The following is a 22,136-nucleotide window of genomic DNA, read 5'->3' on the forward strand; positions in this document are numbered from 1 at the left end:
CCCGCTTGGGCAATGTAACTAAAATTCATATAAAAATCTCTGTTAAATTTAAACTAACGAGTTTGGGTCGCAGCTACAGCAAAGAATTCATCTTGGGCAAACCGACTCAGGCCTGCATACTTGTAATGCATATAAAATTGTAATACATCTTTAACAAAACCCAGGTTAACTAATGCACAGCTTGATCAGGTACGTTTGCCAGTGCTGTCAACCTGCCTTCTATTCGGATTACCTCACTACTTCATTTCCATTTTGCTTTCCCTGTCCCCTCTTTTGGGGATTTGTAACACAGAGTTTTCCCAGCCCTTATTTTAGGCATTTTTAACAATGTATCATTTTTAATGACACCATTTCCTTTTTAGACACAATCTGGAAGTATTGGTTTAGGTTTTTTTTTTAACATTCGCTACATCTTCATGCATTCATTAGCTCTCTGTGTGTGACAACTGCCATAAACCCAACAAATTTATGGTCTAAGCATGTCTTTCCCCAGTGTTGGAGCGACCTGCAACTCAAAGACATCATTTGAGCCTCTGAATGGGGAGTGGCAACATCCCTCCCCTGCAGACAGGCACCAGCTAATGAAGTGGGCAGGCTCCTTCTACGCTCTGTCAATGGCAGAGCCTTTATACGAACCCGCATTTCCTGAGGCCCAAACCAGAGGCTTTTAGGGAATGATGAGGCAAATGCGGCATCATGCAAGAAATATAAAGAAATACATGTGATCCTGACAAGCAACATCATCTGGTTTGCTCATCCCTAGTTTCCCTGTGGATTGTATATTAACTCCGGTTAAGTCCATAATGTGCCTCTAGACTTCTTGGAGAAGAAGAAAAATCTTAACTCCTAGTAACAGACCAAACAGATTCATATGTTTTCTCTGATTCCAGGGTTTGGGATATATTTTTCTGTTGGACGTAGCTTTTACATATTCTTGCCTTGTGATGAAGTGAATCGGTCTAACTTTAAGGAAAGAAAGAAACCTTTTTGTTCTGTTCCCGTGGTTTTTTACATTCTTTGACTGTGGTATGTTTTTCTGTATCTACACAGCCCTAAGGGAAGATATTCAAAAACAAACCAAAAGAGAAAAACCCAGAAGTACAACAGAAAACTTATGGCGGCACGCTGCGGTTTGTCACTTACCTTTCATGCTTGAGTTGGAATGGTTATTTTTTCCCAGATTCAATAGGGGAACTGAAGAGCTTTACAGATCTATCTTGGCATTTAGATAAAGTTCATACAAGTACATGTACTGTGGCTGTAGACAGGAGGAAGACTGACAGACAGGAAGAACACTCATTTGTAGCTAGATTTTAACAGGGTCTTATTCGGTGAGACAGAAGCTCAGTCCACCCAGGTCATATGGGCTTTGGAGCAAAGACAATCCAGTGAAGAGAGCAATGGAGGAGTCAGGCAGCTTTACACTGATTCTTCTGATAATCTCTGCCTTTAACTTAAATTCAATAGCAGACTATTGATCTTGATAGGTCATGGTTTCTGCAGAACTCCGTGGAAAAAAGTAATTTTTGTGTTATCCAAAATGTAGGCATTTTGACATTTGTTCTCACAGTGATTATCAGGTTTTAAAAAATTCTTCTCAAAAGAGAGAACTCTGTGACCTGTTACGTGCCTACCCTAGTAGTCCTTAGGTCTGCACCCCCAGCACAGTCTTTCTCTTGTGATGGCTTGAAGCTTTGGACCTGGCAACCCCGGCTGCTCAGTGTAGGGCCACCTGCCCAAAAAGCTACTTCTGAGCCACACACCATGTGTCCTCAGGGCTCCTCTTCTATTTGAGGGTTTTCATAAGCTGTGTTCCCTTCTTGATAAAAGGAAGGATTATGGCAGTTTATTCTCTTTGTAAAAAACACCAAAATGACCAGCAGAGAACCTCTAGAGAAATGTAAGCCCTGTTCAATGACTTGTGGCAGGTATGTGTCACGTGTGGCTGAACTCTGTGTTTGGGTAGTAACGTAGTGAAAGGTGTCATCCTTGGCAATGCCATTTCCTTAACACCACCCTTTGCCCACAGTGGAAGACACTTAAAGGTTGAAAGCTCCAGAATGCTAATGAAAGAGGAAAAAAATTATCAGAAGTGTTAGCAGAAGTCAGCGGCCCCTTAGTCCTACAGACCCTTTAGCTAGAGAGCACGTACACCACTGATGCATGGCAATGAAAAACCAGTTCCATCTTCAGTATGACATCTTCATTACTATCAATGCAGTAGTCAAATATTTCTATTACAATTGCACCAGGCATTTTCTTATTCTGCTCTGCATAGACACTCTAGCTAAGATGTGCTGCTCCCCCCCTTGTTGGAGTTTGGATTTATTGACACAATAAAAAAGTCAAACAACAGACAGCAACGCAGCAGACTTCACCCTGAGCAGTCTCCCCAACCAGGACTGTTCCTGCAGGATTTGTTCTGTTCCGCTCCCTGCTTCTTCCTGCACCAGAGGGACAATTCACTCCTCTCCTGTTCCAGTTGGAGAACACAAACACAGCTGCTGCTGTGAGCAGATCAGCTTTTCATTCTTGTAACAAACTCATGAGACAGATATCTGTAAACCCACCCCTCCACCCTTAAACTTCCCTTGGTTTTACCTTGGATTTCTCCTCCCCTGGTCTGGCAAGAAACCTTAGGTAGGAGTAGGAGGAGCTGTAGGTGTCCAGCTGTCAGAAACAGTGGGCTACATGGGGGGGGCTATTTTCAAGGGATTCCATCTGACTGAGGTGCAGTTTATGTATGTAATTATGTAGTAATTCCTCTGAATTTATATGCAGAATGTAAGTGTCTGAGCTGAGATTGTCGCAACCGAAACATGCCATCTTCAGCACGCTCTTAGATCTGTTTATATACAGGAGCAAATCCAGAACTTTAAGGAGCATTAAGGAGTTAAGCAAAGTCTCATGCTCATGTCATTCTGACATTAAAAAGAGATGAAATATTTTCTTGGAAAAGATCTGCTGTGTCATTCAGACACTTCCTGACAATTTCAAGAGCCCCGAGACTGTACACTTGGATGAAAATCTGGCCATGTTTTTGATGCACTGAGCCTTTTTTCTTTCCAGTGCATTCATCCTGAAGGACCTCGCTCTGATTCCCTGAGTGACTGTCCAGGAGTATTCCCTGCGAGTCCCATCCACAGGAGCACAGCTCAGTGTGGGCAGTCACCAAGGAGGTGACACAGGACCATCCAGTGGGAAGCTCCCAGGCCCAGTGCTACCGCGGGAGCTGGGACACTGGGGACAGGCAGGGAGATGGTGGGAACGAGCAGAACTCTCCTTTTCACCTTCACCATCTGCTCCTCTGTAGCCAATGAACATTTTTCTCTTGTCTTCCCTGTGCTGTAGATAAAGCCCCCTGTACTGTTACAATGCTGCCATCATTTTAAAAGTGCCTTTTGCTGTGCACAATATATAGGAATATTGTAGTTAAAATACTGGCCTTAACAGTATTTTACTGTATTTACTCACCCTCCCTCCAGAAAAGTGACAGTGCCTAAAAAGCAGGTTCAAAATACTTTTGAGGCCCTTTTGGAGCTCATCTGTGTTTTTAGCCTTTAGGGAATCCACGTTTTTAAACCGTTCTTAGTACCCACTACAGCTAGATGCTTTTTACATTTGAAAAATTCATTTTTTTTGCAGAGTAATATGACTCCAGGTATGGGAATTTTCATAGAAATCACCAAATATTTAGTGTTGTGCTAACATTAAAAGCATCAGTAGCGCCTACAGTGCAATAGGATGTGTGATCTAGTGATGGCTAGAAATTGTTTGACCATCTTGAATATATGAGGAACGTGCACCCTCTTTGTATATATCTAAATTCAATTCTTTGAATGACATCCATCTATGTCTCCTGTCTTTTTCCATTTATTAAATAGGGAACTCTCTCCTAATGCCAATCTTCTGCATCATCCTATATTAGATGAATAGAACAATCTGGTATAGTCTGGTCTTGTAAGACCAGAGAAGAAAGGTAATTTTTTTTAGGTAAAGGCTCTTGACATTCTCTCCAAATAAATTTGGCTGAATGAACGCAGTTTGAGAGCTGATTTTGTTGGCTGTGTTTGCTGTCTGAATGTCCCTTTTTCCTTTTTTACTAATTAATGAATTATTTGTTGCTCTTGCTCAGAGATTAAAAACGAGCCAAGAAGACTTACAAATGTCAATGCACTAAAAACGAATAGGACCACAGTTTTCTTTACAAAATAAAAGCGTACTTCTGTGTATTTAAAAGCTCTTTTGGATTCCCCCCCCGGGTTTTCTATTGATCCTTTGAGATAAGGATAGCATCCTCCTGTGTACAGCGGGTCTGTGCAGCTGGGAAGGGCTGAGGGGCTGGTGTCCTGCACGAGGGCTGTACACACTTCGCGTCCTTCACCTGTTTGCGCACTGTGTTGTGGCATCTATGTACTACTTGTGGGACATGAGGAAATCTGGAGGCAACTTGCATTCTCCAGGGATGTCAAGAAACCAGCAGGCACTGATGAGCTGGTTATCTTCAGCACTTACCACTGACCTGCTGGTTTCTTTCAAGTACATATTCTTCAGAAACCTCTATTTCCTCTGTTAAAATTTCATTGGAAAACTTGAAGGATACGCAATACATGAAATTGAATGAATACGCATGTAATTGTTTCTTTTTCTTTTAATTTCATGGAGCCTTAGATCTTAAATTTCAGTCACAGGGATTAGAGCCATGAATCACGAACACTAAGTTTACTTAGCACACAGAAGATTACTTTTAAAGCCCATTATTTTACAAAGAACTTCAGCAGAACTGAAGTATGCTACATCTGCCTGAATATTCTCCCCTCTTACTTTTCTCAATGATGTGTAAATTATTCTGTCAGCCTATAACCCTATTTGTGTTATTACAGTGGGGGGAAAAAAAGAGAGAGGGCAAAAAAACCCACGTTGGCATGTAGCTCAAACATGTGTTAGTTTCACCTAATTAACAGCTTTTACAGAACAGGTTCTGTGTTTGCAATTAGACTGGTGCAAGAAAGCTGGCACCATATCCTGGGGTTTCACCAGATAAAAACCTCTTAAGGCCTTCTGGGATACTCTGGTATATTCTGGGATACCAGCTGATGAATATGAAGCACGTGGATGTTTACTTAAACTAACAAGTGTTGGTAATGCCAAATCTGCCGAAGTTTGAGGATCTAACACTGAAGCAAAAGCTACCTCAGACAAGCATGTGCTTAGAATTTGTGCACTTATCTCAGTGCAAAGGGTGAAGATGTCTGTCTAGAGATAAGCAAACCTGTCTGGAATGGCTGGAAGGATGTTAGCCCAGGAGAGGGGCTGTATCATGGTGACAAGGCAAGCAGAAGCCATCCTGACTTGCATACTGGATTGCTTAAAAGAAGCAGAAACTCATGGAGCAAGAATGGGACCGGCAAAATTTCAATCACAAGTGAACAAGGAAGCAGGAGATCCTGCTCTGAGCTCTGCTCCATGTGTTATCGTTATCAACAAAAGCAGTGGTTGAATGAAAAAAAACAACAGTGTTCCTGAAGCTTCTTCCAAACACAAAGTGTGCTGACATTTAAATGAACTATATGAGATAAGTTTCACGTGCACCTGGTCTTCTGCATCCTGGTATTGGAACTGCTGCTCTATCAAGAGATAACTGCAGTGTGTCCAAACAACTTGAAGTGTGATATACTAAAGAACTTCAGCTTCTGAAAAAACACTGCCTAAAAATCTCCCTATTCCAGGCTTGTGTCGCAGTGGGCTGGCATTGCATTACAATAGACAGTGAAGTCCTCACATCCTTTAAAACTCTTGATCTGAGGCCAGTGAATCAGTAGAAAGTCTCTTATTTACTTCAATGAGTGTTGTATCAAAAAAAAAAAGTCATTCTGTATCCCCTACCAGTTACATCCCATTTTTCTTTCACACATCAAAGTAGAGTCCCACCTGGTTTCCCAACTGACTGTATAACTGTCTGCACTAAGACCAACAGCAACAGCCCCCACCATCTTTTAGTTACTGGTATCAAGCATCATTTCTTCTTGTGCAGGGGAGCTGACATTCCTGATGGACCAACCACTGTCTACTCCCAGTACTGTGAACAAGGGCATTCTCTTATCTTCCAGAGACACCAGCATCTTAATGCAACCATTGATTTGACCTAATGAAGATGATCTGTCTCTCTCTTAATCTGGACATGGTGATGATAAATCAGTGGGGAGAGCAGAAACAGTATCTTTTAATTCTGACAGAATTCCTCAGCTTGATTTTTGTAGAAAAAGTGCAATTAAAAGCTCAGCTGATTAGTAAAGGAACTTGGGAGGGGAAGCAGAGAACATTTTGGCAGCCACCATGTACTGCCATTAGCTGCCCCCCAATCACTCTCAGTATTCACTCTACATAATCAATAAGAAGGAAACGCCAGAGCATCTGCCCTTCCAAGCAGCTGCGCCACCGCCGAGGCTGCACAGCAGTTATCACTGAGCCGGAATTGAGTCAGGCCAAGCAGCAGGCTGGAGTCTGGAAGCACACCCACCTTCTTTGGTCCTCCCCTTTCAACCTGTGCACCCGCCAAACTTATCATCTCCAGCAGGAACGCCCCTGCGCGGCTCGCTGGAAAGTGAATGAGAGCAGCTGCTCTGCACCTGGGACTGAAATCCTGGCAGATCTCATGTGTTGTTTAATAATTTTGCATAGATCAACAGTTTTTGAATAGCGCACACTTCATTCAGTACAGCAGGTTTTTAAATTCTCATTGTACATTCATGGATCATTGCACCTTTTCTAAGCCACAGCAATTGTCTCTATTGTGAAACCAAAATGTTAATGTCTTCCATGCTGTCCTTCCCTCTAGTTCAGTGCATTTCAATGGGGGTTAAAAGGTAAAAACACTCTCAAACTTCCAATACCCATTCACATCATTACAAGCTATACCTAATCTCATCTCCCTCCTCCCTCAATATCTTGCTTCTCTTCATCAATTGTGTTAAATAGTGACACCTACAGAGGAAATGAGCAGAGGCTTCTTCAATAAAACAATAGGATATCACTAAATCTATTGTGCTAATTGCTGCTGAGCTGCTATTAATGTGGTCTCATGTTACCTATGTGGAGCTCTGTGCATTTGTGTAACTGAGAGTCCCCTCCACAAGCCGATTGCTGGGACCATCATGTTCTTGTGGTCTCTTGAACACAAAGCACTTCAGTTTATTATCTGGTTTTCCCAATCTTTGCTTTCCTGGACAAAGAGTTTTCCTTTCAATCTTGTTTCTAACTCATTGTCATTACATTTCAGACCTGAGTATGAATTACGGTTTGTATTTCGTACCACTGCCATAATACTCTTCAGCATAGGGCCAGTCTGGCAAACAGAGCTATGGACATTGTGATTATGGGTATCTGTAATGTTCTCTGTGCGGCTCGTTGTAGCCATGGGGACTGGTCTTAGGGGCCTTGAGCGTTGGGCTGAGCACTTGTGCTCCTACTAACTCCTCACTTTCAAAGCAAGTGGTTGTCAGATTGTGCTTCTATCTCTAACGAGAGAAACCTGAAGTCCAGATATGAGTCTTGAATCTCCCACCTTACTCTCTTAGAACAATAAAACTGGAAAGAATGACCTTTACAAAATGATAATTTCAAAATGGCCTGGATTTCCCAATGGATTCGTTCATGTGGTTTTGGAAATCTCCACCTACCTGGTTAAATGCCTGCTAACCTCTGAAATTCTGGCCTTTGATGCTTGATTATCCTCCACCCAATTAAACTGGATTGACTTTAGTGGATGTAAGATCTAGGTTTTGGGTAATTAAAGAAAGACCAAGTGTATGTGAAAATAACTGAGCCAAACACAGCAATATTCCTGCTGAAGGATGATGTGACTGGCCTGTTGTTACAGGGTACCACAGTGCTGTGGGGGCTGATCGAACCTCCCTGCCCCAATCCTAATCTCCCCAAACAACAAGATTAGACATACCTCTTGTTTCAGCGTAGAAGTGTGTGGTTTTCTTCTTGGTAGATGTTGCAATTTAAGGCTACTTAAGATGAAGAGCAGTGGAACCGCTTCAGGCTCATCTTGACATACTTCACTCTTTACATTTTCTCCAGTGAAAGCTGGTAGTAGAGGGGGAAAAATCATTAGATTCATATTTGCATCATGTAAGTATTGCTACTGGACTGCATTGAATCATGCAGTTTGTATACTGTTTCCGTGGAATATTATCATTCACTGATAAGATGAAAAACAAACACATATTGAATACATGGGATGGGGAATACTTGACTTAAACTATTGCTATTGTTTCTAAGTAGGAAACAAACCTTAGAGTGTATCTCAAGGGTTTCCTATAGCCAACACTTGTATCTGAAACTACAGCAGTTATTCCAGAGAACAGTACTTGGAGAACTGATTTGCCAATAAAAACAAATTAACGTGAAAAGATTGTTTCAAAAATGACACTTCTAAGACTATTCTGCACATGTCTAAAATTAAAAGGGAATAAAACTTCTGTTTTCATTAGTTTCAATTTCAGCATCATGTCATTTGCCACCCCTTACTCCGTGTATTTTTAATCTACTATTTGCCTGCAATTGCTTGGAGACAATATCTGCAGACCCCAGTACACATAATTAGCTGGGGCAGAGTGAAGCAGCACTATTGCCGGAATTAACTGCACAGAAAAATCCCTGCTTGTGGAAGAGGCTGAAATAAGTGCATTGTTAAGCCTCACAGGCCACGTGCAATGCTTTGATACGTACGGTGCAAGGACTGCTTGGGAAGTTGCATCACTGCACGGGTGTCAGCAGCAAGGTCCATGTCTCCTCCTCCCGGGGTGCTTCTCGCCTCACTGGGCCCTGGTGGACAATACAGCTCCTCAGGCAGGAGCCCCACACAGCAGTGCTGCCACCTGCAAGGAAAAACAGGCGTCTCACAGGCTGGCCCCGAAGTGCTTCGCGGAGGTCTGTGTGCAGTCAACAGCACAGGGAGACACCAGACTGTCTCTGCCACACAAGCCCAACAGGAGACAACGTGCTGTTCTGGGGCAGAACTGTAATTCAACCTTGGCCAACTAGTTTTAAATTTAAAAGGGAAATAAAATCTGATGAAAAATGATACCTTTATGCTATTACTCCATGCATATGGGCAAATACTGTGCACTAGAGTAATTAACATGTCATGATGTAACATACAACTACAGCTGAAACAAGAAGACTGACATTTTCTGGACTACTATCAGGGATAATTCTGAATTTAAATAAAACCAGCATTTCTTAGCTGAAAAAGGGTTTGGGAAAACCCTTTGTTTATTTGTTTCCAGATGTGAGGCATATCTTTCAGTCCCTTTGTTGGTTTAGAAGAGACTCCAGCCATGGCTTCAGGCAGTGCACAGCGCAGAAGGGGACGGGAGCCAGGGAAGGCACAGAGGTAAGCAGCTGTTTGAAAGATGGAGAAAGAATAATAATCCTACTTTTTGTCTTCAACGATTACCTAAACACTAAGGCAGATTCCTCAGGCTGAGGAAGTCATTTCAGACTCTGCTTCTAAAGCAAACATGTAGCAATAATAAAAATAAAGTACAAAATAATCCAAAACAGAAAAAACCAACCCTGATTATAAAAAGATGCAAGAAGCAGAAGAAAAACACTTAGCGTAAGGGTTTGAAGTAGCTCCACAAGCCCTTCCTAATGGGCTGACAAGACAATGCCAGGAACAATGCCGCTGAAAAGGTGAAAAAGAAGGCATTCAGGAAATACCACAAAATTACAGTTTTAAGACTGTTATGAGAGTGAGCCATTTACTGTAGGCACCAGTCATTTTAAAATCTTTTTCGAATTGTTCTCTTCAGAGCCTCAGCCACAATAATGAGACTTTGCATCCCTTACACATTCACTGCAAAGCAGCCTGTGCGTTGATCCTCTGACCTTTTATAAACATCTGCAATTTTCTGGTCTGCCATTCCTACCTCTTCTGCCACACGCACTCTGGCTCCCGAGCCCAGGGCTGGGGGAGCCTGTTTGCCCAGGACATAGGCTGCTGCAGCCAGAGTGTGTTCTGGGCTCTGCCTCCTATGCTGGACATCAGAAATATTTTTGTCTCAGGCAGGGACTGGGATAAGGTTGGGTTTTGCTGTTGAAAAACCAGGTTACAAAACTGAAGATCTCTGCACATCTTTCCCATTAAACTTAAGTATTTTTAAATGCCAGTAGATCTTGACTCCAGGTAAAACCCCTCTCTTGTAAAGGCCAGTTCTGCTGAAGTACTGGTGAAGGCTCTTTTGAAAGTAAATGTAAAAAGGACTTCTTTTCAAGGGTGAATTTGAGCTTCAAATTTAAGCCATTTGGGGACCTGACTGGATAACCAAAGGGCTACAGCTCTCAGCTGGAAAGACGGTGTGTTAGACCCGAGTCTGACACACACTTGCGTGTGCCTCAATTTCCTCTTCTATAAATGGGTGGTAAAAATACCACCATCCTTTTGGGGTTTGTGTGTCAAAAATTCACAGATGAAGAGTGCCAGAGGGCAGTCTGGCATTGTACTTGGTGTCACTCTTGTATCATTCAGTCACTGTTGTTTCATACCAAATTAACAGAATTAATTCCTTTGGGTCGTAGGTGTTCCCTTTAAAATTCATTGTACATTTTCATACGCAGCTGCGTGGGCACACACCATTCATGTAAAGATCAGTGAGATGTGTATGTCTGAAGGTGAGAAATGAGCTTGGAGCAGCAGTACAGGCTGGGGAAGCCCTGAAGTGCTGCTGACCAGAGATAGGCCTCTCTTGAAACCATCATGCTCCCTCCTCCAACACGAGAGTGATGGAGGAAAAATGGTTGTGCCAAGAAGGCATTCAGCAACAAAGCCTTGTTTAACTGAAAAACTCCTGAGTGGTTACCGGGCACAAGGACTGTGACTGTTTCTGTTACATCTGTCTCATTCTGTCTCCTAACAAAACGACCTGCAGGCGGAGGGCAAAGTAGGAGCTTTGGAATCAAACCTGCACGTAAAGATGAACCACACAGCAGGTGTTATTTGTTTTCCTGGCAGTTCATGTTCCCTCTGTTTTTCCTGTTGACCCAAAAGGTGTGTAAAGCTTTGTTGACCCAAACATGGAATGGTTTCCCAATTACTCTTTTGGACTGGTAGCTACTTTTGTACAGGTTTAGTCTAAACCGAGGCGGCTGTGACAGGCTCTACAGGGCAAACTGTGCTTTTCACAGTCACTTGTGGGGACTGGAGGCAATCACCTGCTTCAAAGCCCGGAGAGGTTAATTGCAGTTCTCTTTCCCTTGACCTGCAGAGCGGAGCACATCACCGGCCAGGCTGCCCTCCTGGTTGCAAACTGTCTCAAATAACCCTTTCTGATTTTGTCAGGCAGTTGCCAATGGAAAGCGACAGACTTTTAAACAGGCCTGCTCTGTGCATTTTATATGAGAGGGTGGCAGCTCTAAGTCTGTGCTGAGTCTTCTCACTGTGTAGTGTTTGCAGGAGAGATTTGACTGCATTTTCCCTCTTTGTTCCGTCAGATTCAGCAGCTCAAAAGAAGTCTGTGCATTAAGTCACCTGCTACTGTGACTCTGCCTGTGTCTCTCTGCTGTGTCAGAGCTTGCCCCATGGCGAGCCTGAGCGCTTTCTGATGTAAGCAGGCCTGTACTCCCTGAAGTCCAGCAGCACGTCATATGAGTTCCTCTTCCACCAGCTTCACGAGCTACTTCTGCCAGTCAGAGAGTGACTAGAAAAGTATGGAGCAGAGTCAAAAGGGGAGAAAGGGAAGGGGCCAGAGAATACAGCTTGCACCGAGTCCCCAGAGCTCAGCGTGTGTTGCTCATTCCCTCTTCACTGTGGAGGAGTGTTAGAGCTGTTAGCATGACATTCCAGCTCGCATCTAAGACCTGGATTATATTAATCCTGTGTCCTGAGTCTCTAGTAGATGCCAAGTGAAACAGGAGTGCTGGGCATTTTCTGTACATGCTCAAGTTTCTTGTTTCCTTCAGATGAACCAAATCTACTTTCAAGTAACAACTGCTGTAAGGTGTAGTGAATGGAACACAGCAGTAAGTAAACGCATGTGAGTGCAACAGTCTTCCTCAGGTGAGCTTTAGTCTAGCCAGGATGGTTAGCAGTGCTCACGGGATTCAGATGGATTCAGCTGACTGCTGTGGTTTTCATCCTTATTTGCACAAACTTAATTTTCCTTTAAATAATTTGGTTTGCTTGTACCCAACAGAGTAAACCTAAATTCCAGAGAGAGAACTGGAATGACAATAATGCCTCTCTTCTGGTTTTCTTATCACGGCTGGATTATTTTCTGGAAGATACGCTTAAGCCTGAACTCTACACAAAGCCACTGGGTGAACTTCTATAGCACAGTAATATATACCGATTTATACGTACCTCTTGGTCAGTATATAAATGGCTCTGTCTAGACATATAATCTACAAAATTTGTAAGCCTAGCCTGATATTTTTACAGCTACAATTAAAGTCCATCTTTCAGTTCCCTAATTTAGCACCTTTCTTGCCTGCTGACAAGAAGACAAGAACATTTTAAGCAGCAAGAAGAGAATCTAAAATATTAGCTGCTGTCATGTCAGATATTAGTTATTCCCCTGATTCAGTCGTGATGTTTATCCCTCCCTCTTTGAGTTTTCTTAATTATTTCTGTCTTGTATTAATTCTCAGAAAACTCCCTAGATGTAGACTTTATGATTTAAAATCTCAGCTGCTCATTCAATTAATGGGCTTGATTAATGTGCTTAAACTTTCCAGAGACACTTGTGACACATTATGAGAGGGAAACAAAGATTCTGAGTATGCTCCATCTCATTTGTGGTGCTCCTGAGCCTGGAGACCATTTTAAGCTCTTTATCAGATAGCTAGATTTATTTTTTAAAAAATTCTTGTACTCATTAAGCATTTATGTGGAAGGAGCATTCTCTCTCCAGAAGAGTGACTGAGTTTCCTTTGCCCCATCTCTCACAACCTGGCTTAGACCAGTTGTAAAAAAGCAATTGATAGTACTCTCAGTACCTTGATTAGGATCTGAGAAGCTGGCTTGGGAATGGTGAACGTGGAAGTGCAGCTCTTCTACTTTATATATGGGTATCGCATATGGAGAGAAAAGCATCAGAGCTTTTCTAACAAGAACTTCAAAGCACTTTACAATATTTTTAGCAAAGCTATCACCTATTAATGAGTAATACAGAAGACTGACATCAGTTGTACAGTGATGTTATAAAAGTTTATATTACGACAATCTGAAAAGTTTGGCTGCGTGGTCTCACTGTGTGAAACAGTCATTTGCTATGGCCAATGTTCAGTGGATTTGCCAGGTCAATTGGCACAGTGTTTCCCAAATGTTTCTCCTTCCACACTTGGATTGAGAGTGGCCACAATTTTCAATGTCACAGTAATTTTGGAAATAAAATTTGTCACTGAATGACCTGCATAAAGGTTGCTGCTTCTTTTGGTTCTGAAGTAGCTGATTCTTAGAGGCAAGTTTCTTATAAATCTTAAAAGCATTATAAGAGCCATTTAGGCAAAATTTTGTTAATTAAATGTGCTCCATATAATATTAGAACTCAGGTATTGTCCATCTAACAGCAATATACAATGTTAGAGCTCAAGAGAAAACATGATGTCATTCTGAGATTTAAAGGAGGGCAAACTTAATTTGAAAGTCATATGTGAGGACTGCCTTTGAGAAAAAAAAAGAAAACAGGCTGCTACACATTTTCTGTATTTCTTCTTGGCTCAGTAACCCCTAATTTCATTTAATATCAGAAAAGATTTGAGGTACGTTTGCAGAGCAAAACCAACCTGTGTTTCAGCATATTCCGCACTGAAGTCTACATGAGTTATCTCAGTAACTCCAGTAAACCAGACTTTAATCACTGGCTTAGCCAGGATCCCTTCAGATCCGAGTCCCAGTGCGTTACACAACATGACACAGAGCAGTCCTGACGAGAACAAAGTCCATTTCAGGAACACAACTACATCTCGTAAGCCATGGTTTTAAAAGATTAAAATCACAGTACATGGACTCTGTTGGAGACTATCATCTCTCTCTGGCTTCAAAGCAGAATGCAAACCTGTATATAGATACAGATACGAGTACGTATGCATGCACATATATAAGTCTGTATATACATATATATAAACATGTTACACATTAATCTAAATGTGTGTATGTATTTATGTAATCTGAAAGTATACACACACACGTTCATAAATAAATTATAAACCTGTACCTCATGAAGAAGGAGTTCCTTCTTTCCAGGATGCGGTCAAATGCATTGCCATGTCACACTCCTCAGATCACCAGGATCTGTGCTCAGGACCTTGATTTTGTGCCAAAGGATCCCTGAAACCAAGAGGGTAGATGAGTTGTAGTACAGAGCCCACGCGCTAGTTCTGGCAGTAATTTCATATAATGACACAAAGCAACTATGAATACATTTTGCTAAAACAATTACTGAGGAGTTCTAAAAATTAATGCTTCTGCTGCACTTCTGCTCATGAGCCATAAGGGGATCTTTGTCTTTCAGCATCACAGTGCTCAAGGAAAAAGGAAAGAATTCTGTTTTACGGTTCTGACTCAGTCTTTTTCTTACTAACATATGGCCCCATTTTTCCAGGTTCTTTAAGCAAGTTGTAAACATAAACTTTGATGCACATGGAGTTTGATTCATAAAGAGTTTAATTTGCCTAGTATAAAAGATTCACATAGGTTATATAACATCATTAAATTATTTGTGTAGTTTGAGTAGTATCCATTGAGGAAAGCAGAACTGTTTCCCTGGAGTCCATTTATCACTGTTTGCTACTAATTAGAAAACTGAAAATACAATATACATGACTTGCATTATCAGTGTTGTCTTTGGACTGATGTATCATTCCTCGAGTTTCCTTAGGAACTTTTATTCATTTCCTAATTAATCTTTTCTCTTTTTCTTTTTTAAGGTTTCTGACAGATGTGACTCCATCTTCGTTAATGGCAAGGAAATGAAAAGCAAAGTGGATACTATTGTTAACTTCACTTACCAGCATTTTACCACCCAATTAGAAGTGACGGTCTGGGTTCCGCGGCTCCCGCTGCAGATCGAGATCTCAGACACAGAGCTGAGCCAGATCAAAGGCTGGAGGATCCCCGTCACCACCAATAAAAGGTACACTCACAGCATTGGTACAGTCCAGATATGTGCCCAGGGCCTCTGATTTTTGAACACAACAATTTTTAGACTATTTCTCAGAATCTAAACTTTCCTTTTCAAAAATAGCTGTACAGTCTGTCTTAGCCCTCATTATAACATCCGACAATGGTACTGGTAGGCTACATTTTATCCTGATCTATAAAGTTTAAAAAGTCAGTGCCTTTGCCTGAAGCATGAATCAATTCCACACAGGAAATCGTATCATGCAGTCTGAGGAAAAGAACCGGGACCTCTCTCATCCTGTACGTAACAGAGTGAGAGTGTGTGTGTGTAGATCCCCTCCAACCCAAACCATTCTGTGATTTGGATGATTATTCAATCTTTGTACAAACACACTCTACAGCAGACCTGGCTGAAGCATTCTTTAGTTGATCTGCATTATGCAAAAAACCTACTTAAGCTCCTACTGAAGACCATATTCTGAGGAACATGTTGTACCAAGACCAATATGGAAGGGGAAAAAAAAAGAGGAAGGAGGGCAGGGATTTTGAGCTCTGTTCTATCCGTCCCTACTGAAATACTAATTGTAGAATAGCAATCATTTGGACAATTTGCATGATTAATAACTTCCAGGAACACTGCTATATTGGTGGATTTCAGACTTTGTTGAAAAATACTACTGGAGAACAAGGCATGACACCAGCTCAAATTTATAATACAGTGAAAAAGCATTTCTGGCAGCAGTAACTGCAGTGCTAAACACTGTGGCAGTTCTAGCTAAAGCACTTGCTTTGCCCAGGACAATGTCTCGGCTATTGAAGAGCCTTAAAGAGCCCAAACAGACAGCAGTGGAGTGGAATTATCTAACACTTTATGAGGGCATAAAACTCAGGATAATAGGAGACAATTTACTGGATACTCAGATGATGAGCTCCAAAGACAGGGACTGACATACCTCTTGGCTATGTGGGCATTGTTCCTGGTTAGAAGAGGTGGTGAGGGTCTGGCACAAGAGAAATTTGTGTTTGCTTCAGTGGTAAAGGCAAAGTTGCCCTTTGTGGCAGGAAGAGATGTGCTTGGTGATGAATGAATGGAACATATGCCACCTGCTTAAAGTTTCACTTAAATTACCTTCTTCTGTCTGTCATGTGCTAGTGCTGCAACGCTCCCTTAGGCGCAGCTCCCGCTAAAACCAGTGGGGATTTTGCTGAGTAAAAGGCTGCAGGATTAGGCTGTTGATGTTTATTGTAGGAGTAAACTTTCAGCAGCAAGCTCAGTGTGTTAGACAGTCAACTGTGGTTAACGGTCGTGGACATCCTGACTTTAAACCTATTACACACAGTGCTGGAAATTTACCCCCTGGTGTCTAGTTTCTGATTTATTTGGCTGGCTGAAATAAAGATAATGGTCTGAGAGTCTGCTCTGTTTGCAAGCTGGCAAGCAGTGTGAGTTTGCTGCTGCTCAGATTGCATCTGAACTGCTGGCACATCTTCAGCAAGCATTTTCCGTGAAGGGTGGAAGAGAAAGTATGGACACTGTATCATTCTCTAGAATTGCAGCTGGTAGTTTATGACATTGTGTGTCAGCAGTCCATGTCCATGTGAACGGGAAAGGTTTCAACTGGAAATAAATTATCTCTTGTTTTATGGAACATTCAGGTGGATTTTTTTTTAACTTTGGGGGGGTATTCTAAATCAACAGGCAGTCTAGGCCTAGCATTAGTTGTGCTCACACTGACATTTACTTTGCACATAAGGTTTTGACGTTTCCTTTATTTTTAGATTTGGATGGCTTTTACCTGAGATTTAGTGGCTTTTCCTCTTTTTTTTTGGTTGTTTTTTTTTTCTCTTAAATTTTTCATCTGCTTATACCTCCTCTCCTTCATAGCTACACGTTTCTCAATATCCTAAACATGGGGGCAGTTTTTATGATGAGTTTTTAAAAGGTGACCTGAAGCACACAGAGATTTGGACTACAGTCAGGAGCTGCAGGTTGGTTTCCTGAATCCTCATTCAGTGATTCAGCCAGAAGGCCACATTCACTTATTCTGAACAATGGTTCAGCCAGTAATTCCCCACAATGCCCTCCCAGTATGTATAACACAGGGTTAGTGCTGTACAGTGAGAAGGTTGTCTCGTGTGATACCTGAGAACACGTTTGAAAGAGAAAGAGTGCTTTAATCTTTTTTAAGAACCCCAAATCCAAGCATTTCCTAGCAGTTGTGGAAGCCATAGCATTGTATTGCTTCAACTTCTTTTTCATTGCCAGTATTTCCAATTTGCATGAGGTCTTTGATATCCATCGTTAAAGAAAACTAATTTGAAAAGATGAGGGGATCTAACTTCTGGGTTCTTGTGGAAGTCCCTGCCAACAGGCTTAGGCAGTCTTAAATTTAAGTGCAGTCATGCAGGGCCCACAGGTCAACTGAAACTATACCACTGTCCTCAGGGTTAGTCATGGAAGGATTGTGTCTTCTGCATTCCTCACCTTCCCATAGACAGAACAATTTTCTACTCTTCTCCTGTCCACTAGGGTTGGTATCTTTCACACTACTCCCTTGTCTTTTTGGCAAGAACTAAAACATTGCTATAAAGTAATTCATCATTATACAGAAGGTAAAATTTTTGGTAATTTCTTACAGGGATTGTGCCGAGACATTTCAGCAACCTCCAAACATTCCTCCTCCAGCTCCCTCTCTGCCTCTTTCCCACAGCCTGGCTCTGCCGGTTCAGTTGTCTGAGGGGCTGAGCCAGATGGCAAAACATAACCGGGTTTACAATAATCTTTTAAATGTTTTTATTGGTGCTGTCAACAAAAGAAATGCTTGTGAAACTACTGCCTCAGCATGGCTGTTCTTCTGAATATATCTGAATATAGCTGCTTCTATTTCAGACCTGAAAAACTATTTATATGCCCCAAATCACATCTGTTCTTTCCAATGATGTTTGTTGATCTAATAAAATGTATTGCTTCTCCCTATAAACCCTGTCATGTTTGTAATTGTAAATTACATGTGATTACAGACATGTTTGCTTACCTAACTTCTTGAATAATCTCCACAAAGCAATGAAAAAGACAGGAACTTTACAAAAATTTCAGGAATGCCACATGCTTACCTCAGTTTGAACTGTATCAGTTTTCACCTGATCTGAGCTGCTGTAAGAGCAGGAACTGGCTACAGGAGCAGAAAGAAAAAACAGGCTGCTTTTATGCCAGAAACTGGGGGGAAAAAATATCCATCTCCCCTATGTAAGAGCAGTAATACAAATTACCAGATCAGTCTGTAAATATATGGCAAAGCTTTACTATTATCCAGAGGAGAATTTGATCTATGGAGTGTGCTACTGCAGATATGAAGAACCTCCCTTTCCAGATGAAAGTCAGTTCCATGGATCAACTCATGACTAATGCATGGTACACAGTCCTCCAAGCATGGGCTAACAGGAACTCTGCTCCCACAATGGGCTGCAAAAAAAAGCCCACGATCTCAGCAAACAAAAGGTGCATATTTAAATTAAAGTCAAATATTAGAGCATAGAAGAGGTCCAGGCAGACTCTGTTAGTCTAACAAGAACATTTATTTTGATTCCTCGTGCATCTGCGAAATTACCTTCTTCTTGAAATTCCTGCACTAGCTCTATCCACATACATTTACATGGGATGAGTGGCTTCTACTTGCATTAACAGGAGCTGCACAGCTAAAGTCTCTCAGAACAAGCTGGAAATTTAATTTAAGTAAATATTTACAACTGGGAAAAGCACATTGTTTTCATGAGCTCCCAGGGAAGCAGACATCACACAGTGTGACTCCAGCATACGCTTCAGTACCAGGCACAGAGTTTACTGGCCTTTTACCAGCATCTGGCCTTACTGAACAAAGGCCATTACTGCAAACCTTTGAGTAGCATAAACCTTCAAAACCTATAAAACCAGACACAGTCTTGCTTATGAAGGGCAGTCAGATGAACTAACAGTTAGGTGGTAGCTCTACTTTGGTCCTGTCTAGTACTAGAGACAAAAGCAGGAAAGTTAGCCTAAGTCAAATGCAGGAAAAAATAAACTGCTTTAATGAAACCTCTCTTTGAATGCTGCCACTCAGAAATAAAGCCATACTTTAAGGCAAATTAAGTGAAACTGGATTCAAATCATTCCATTTGTGAATAACAACATCCACACAAAGCTTGAACACGCTGTAAATTCACTCATTTAGTTAATTGACTTTAATGTCCTATGGAGATAAGGCCATAGAGATTTTTGTTAATAGGTAGACTGTATTTTCAAGATCTGTAAAAGCACCAAATTGCATTTCTTCTTGAACTGTGAGTGGAGCTATGGGCAACTTATTTCTGTAGCTTTCACTAAATCAACTTGTAGTGGCTTATATTTTGTATACAAAATAGATTTTTTTTGCAATTAGAGGTGTTGAAAATGCTTTTTAAATACATGACTCTTTAATGAGTATTTCAAATTCAAAACCAGCAAAACTGATTTCTGTAGGGGTTTTTTAACAGAAAATCAGCATCTGGCCCAAGAAAGTGATGCCTGGTTTGAGTGTGGTGCAAATTAAAAGAGACGTATTTAAACTGCTCAGACAGTGTCTATAATATAGAGTTGACAGATCACTGATGAGATCAGCGCCAGCAGGCACCCTTGTAACTGGGCTGCTGTTTTAACTCTGCTCTCTGGCAAAGGCTTTCTCTGTACAAAATGTAAATTAAATGTAATTCTGGCAACCCTGGTTCACTCCAGAAAAGAAAAAAAATCATCCAAGCAAGTTTGCCAACAAGCAAGAAATAGGATAAGAAGGACTCTGGGAGATATCCAGAGCTAACCTCGGAGATAAACAAGGGGAAAGAAAGCACAATGTGCAGCAATAGTTTATATTTGTGAAGATATGTCTTAAAAAGAAAATGAGCTCACTGTTTAACGAAGAATTTTAAGCCTACTGAAAACACTATAACAAGAAGTTTAAGACTCAGAAGGGAACTATGCAATTCAGTGATTTCAGACATTTTGCTGGGCCCATAGAGACAAAAAACTGAAATGCTCTGACTTACTAACTGAATCATGGGTTTGTGGCTTTGAAGTGGAAATGGGTCTCATCTGTTTAAAAAAAGAATAAACTTGAGTTGGTACCTGGTAAAGCAGACTTGCAAGGCTTGTATTGAAAATCCAAACACCTCTCTTTTTAATGTGCACTGACATAAGAAAGTGCCTTGTCCATTCCACGGTTCAGGGATACTTTTCTGACATTCCACATTTTCATGCAATAGAAACCATGCATTTCTATGAAGAACCATAAAGATAAAAACACCTGTAAATGTTTTTGTAGGGAAATGTAGCCCTTACCTTTGTTTGTTAGAGATACCACAAGGAAAGAGTTGGACCTGAATCATCCTTTAGTGATTGATAGTGCTGGCTGCCCATACAGTCAGAAGCCTGGAGATACGGGCGGGAGCGCTCCCTCTGTGCAACATTCCTTGTCTCTGGTCATTCTTCCCACAACTCACATTTCTGAGCTGGATGGGACTAGGGTTGAGAAGTTCTTTCTCTGAAAGCTGTTTTGAATATTATTCCTCTTGAACAGTCCAATAGGCTAAAGTTTGAAACAGAGAAAGTAGAAATAAATGAGCACAGAAATAAATAGTAACAGTAACACACTGGAACTGAGTAAAACATCTGCATACGGCACAGAAACAGAAAACAGAGTTCTGCAAAAAAACAGTAAGTTGAGGTGAACGTTGAACATGTGAACATTTTTCTTCAAGCCACAGAACACCGGTTCTGTGTCTCTTTTCCCATAGGAAAACTGGTTCCCACTGGCTCTGTGGCTCTTTTCCCCCAAATCCCCTAAGTACTTCTTACCTGAATAGCTCCTGCGCATTCTTCTCCAGCTCTGCATGGGCACTAGTAGTACTGTCTGTATTACTAAAAGAGAGTTAAATTCTGAAATCTCAGAACTACACCTGGTTTTCCCAAAGTCTGAGATTATTCAGAGCTATGTTATGGCTTAGATGAGCTGAAGAGGGTCAGGATACAGGAACAAATTGGAACTGGGTATGTTAAAGAGTTCATAAGATCTTTTTAGCATTATAAAGCAACCTAAATAGGCACGGGCCACATAAGCTTTATGAATATCCCCCTTCTAGTACTCTCCTTGCTGCTGTTTTGCTGACTGGCAAAGACCAGATTAACACTTGTGTTGGGAAGGAGACAACAATTGAAAATTTCCCTGAAATATCCAGCTAGTCTAATTCTGTAAGACTTATTTCTTTGTGTAATGTAAATCCTATTTTAGGATCCTGCTTTTTTCTTAACAACTCAGTTGTTATTCAATAATGTTTCATTCAGCAACTACTGATGGACACTGTCGTTTTACACATACAAAACCAAAAAAGGCTGTACCAAATACCATTTACTTGAGGTGGAATATATATATTTTCAGCTAACAATTGATACATTGAAAATGTATTTCCAGTGTATTAGATTCTGTAACACCAGGACTTTCTATCATTTTGAAGAGTGTAAGGGCTTTTCTTAGCTACATTTTCAGCTTACTCTTTGCCAACTTTGTCATAAAACAATTTATAACAAAAGCAATTCTATTTTATAATAGTTTTTCATAGCTGGTATTTCAAAGGACACAATAAATAAAAGAACACAATAAACACAAAGCTACTTCCCAAAATACTGTGAAAAATAAGAGGCTTACCCTGTATTTCCCACCTTGCGAAGGAGGTGGCTTCAGGCCCAATAAATAAGTGAAGGAGGAAGGCAAATTATTTCTGAGCAATGAATTCCTCAGCATAGGGGCATAACGAGTAAAAGCGTGACCACCCAGTGCTTAATCCCTGACTTGAAAGAGACACAAGAATCCACGTGTGGGTCCCAAGGAATAAACAATAGCAACAAAAAAGAAGAATTGATGGGAAGCTGGGTTTTAAATCAAAGTTCTGTGAGGTGTGACACCACTGCTATCATATACAAATCACTGTGATGCCTTAC

The 22,136-nt window shown here is 41.2% G+C and overlaps 1 protein-coding gene across 1 annotated transcript in view; it reads left to right on the plus strand.

The window, feature by feature from the left end:
• TMEM132B (transmembrane protein 132B) overlaps positions 1-22,136 on the plus strand; it is a 213,272-nt gene that overhangs the window by 181,433 nt on the left and 9,703 nt on the right. The window contains exon 6 of the mRNA XM_014961024.1: positions 14,941-15,146. Coding sequence (XP_014816510.1) covers positions 14,941-15,146 — 206 coding nt within the window. The remainder of the gene's footprint in view (positions 1-14,940; positions 15,147-22,136) is intronic.

Source organism: Calidris pugnax, unplaced genomic scaffold (genome assembly GCF_001431845.1).
Source record: "Calidris pugnax isolate Ruff unplaced genomic scaffold, ASM143184v1 scaffold32, whole genome shotgun sequence".
In the NCBI taxonomy this organism is placed as follows: Eukaryota; Metazoa; Chordata; class Aves; order Charadriiformes; family Scolopacidae; genus Calidris; species Calidris pugnax.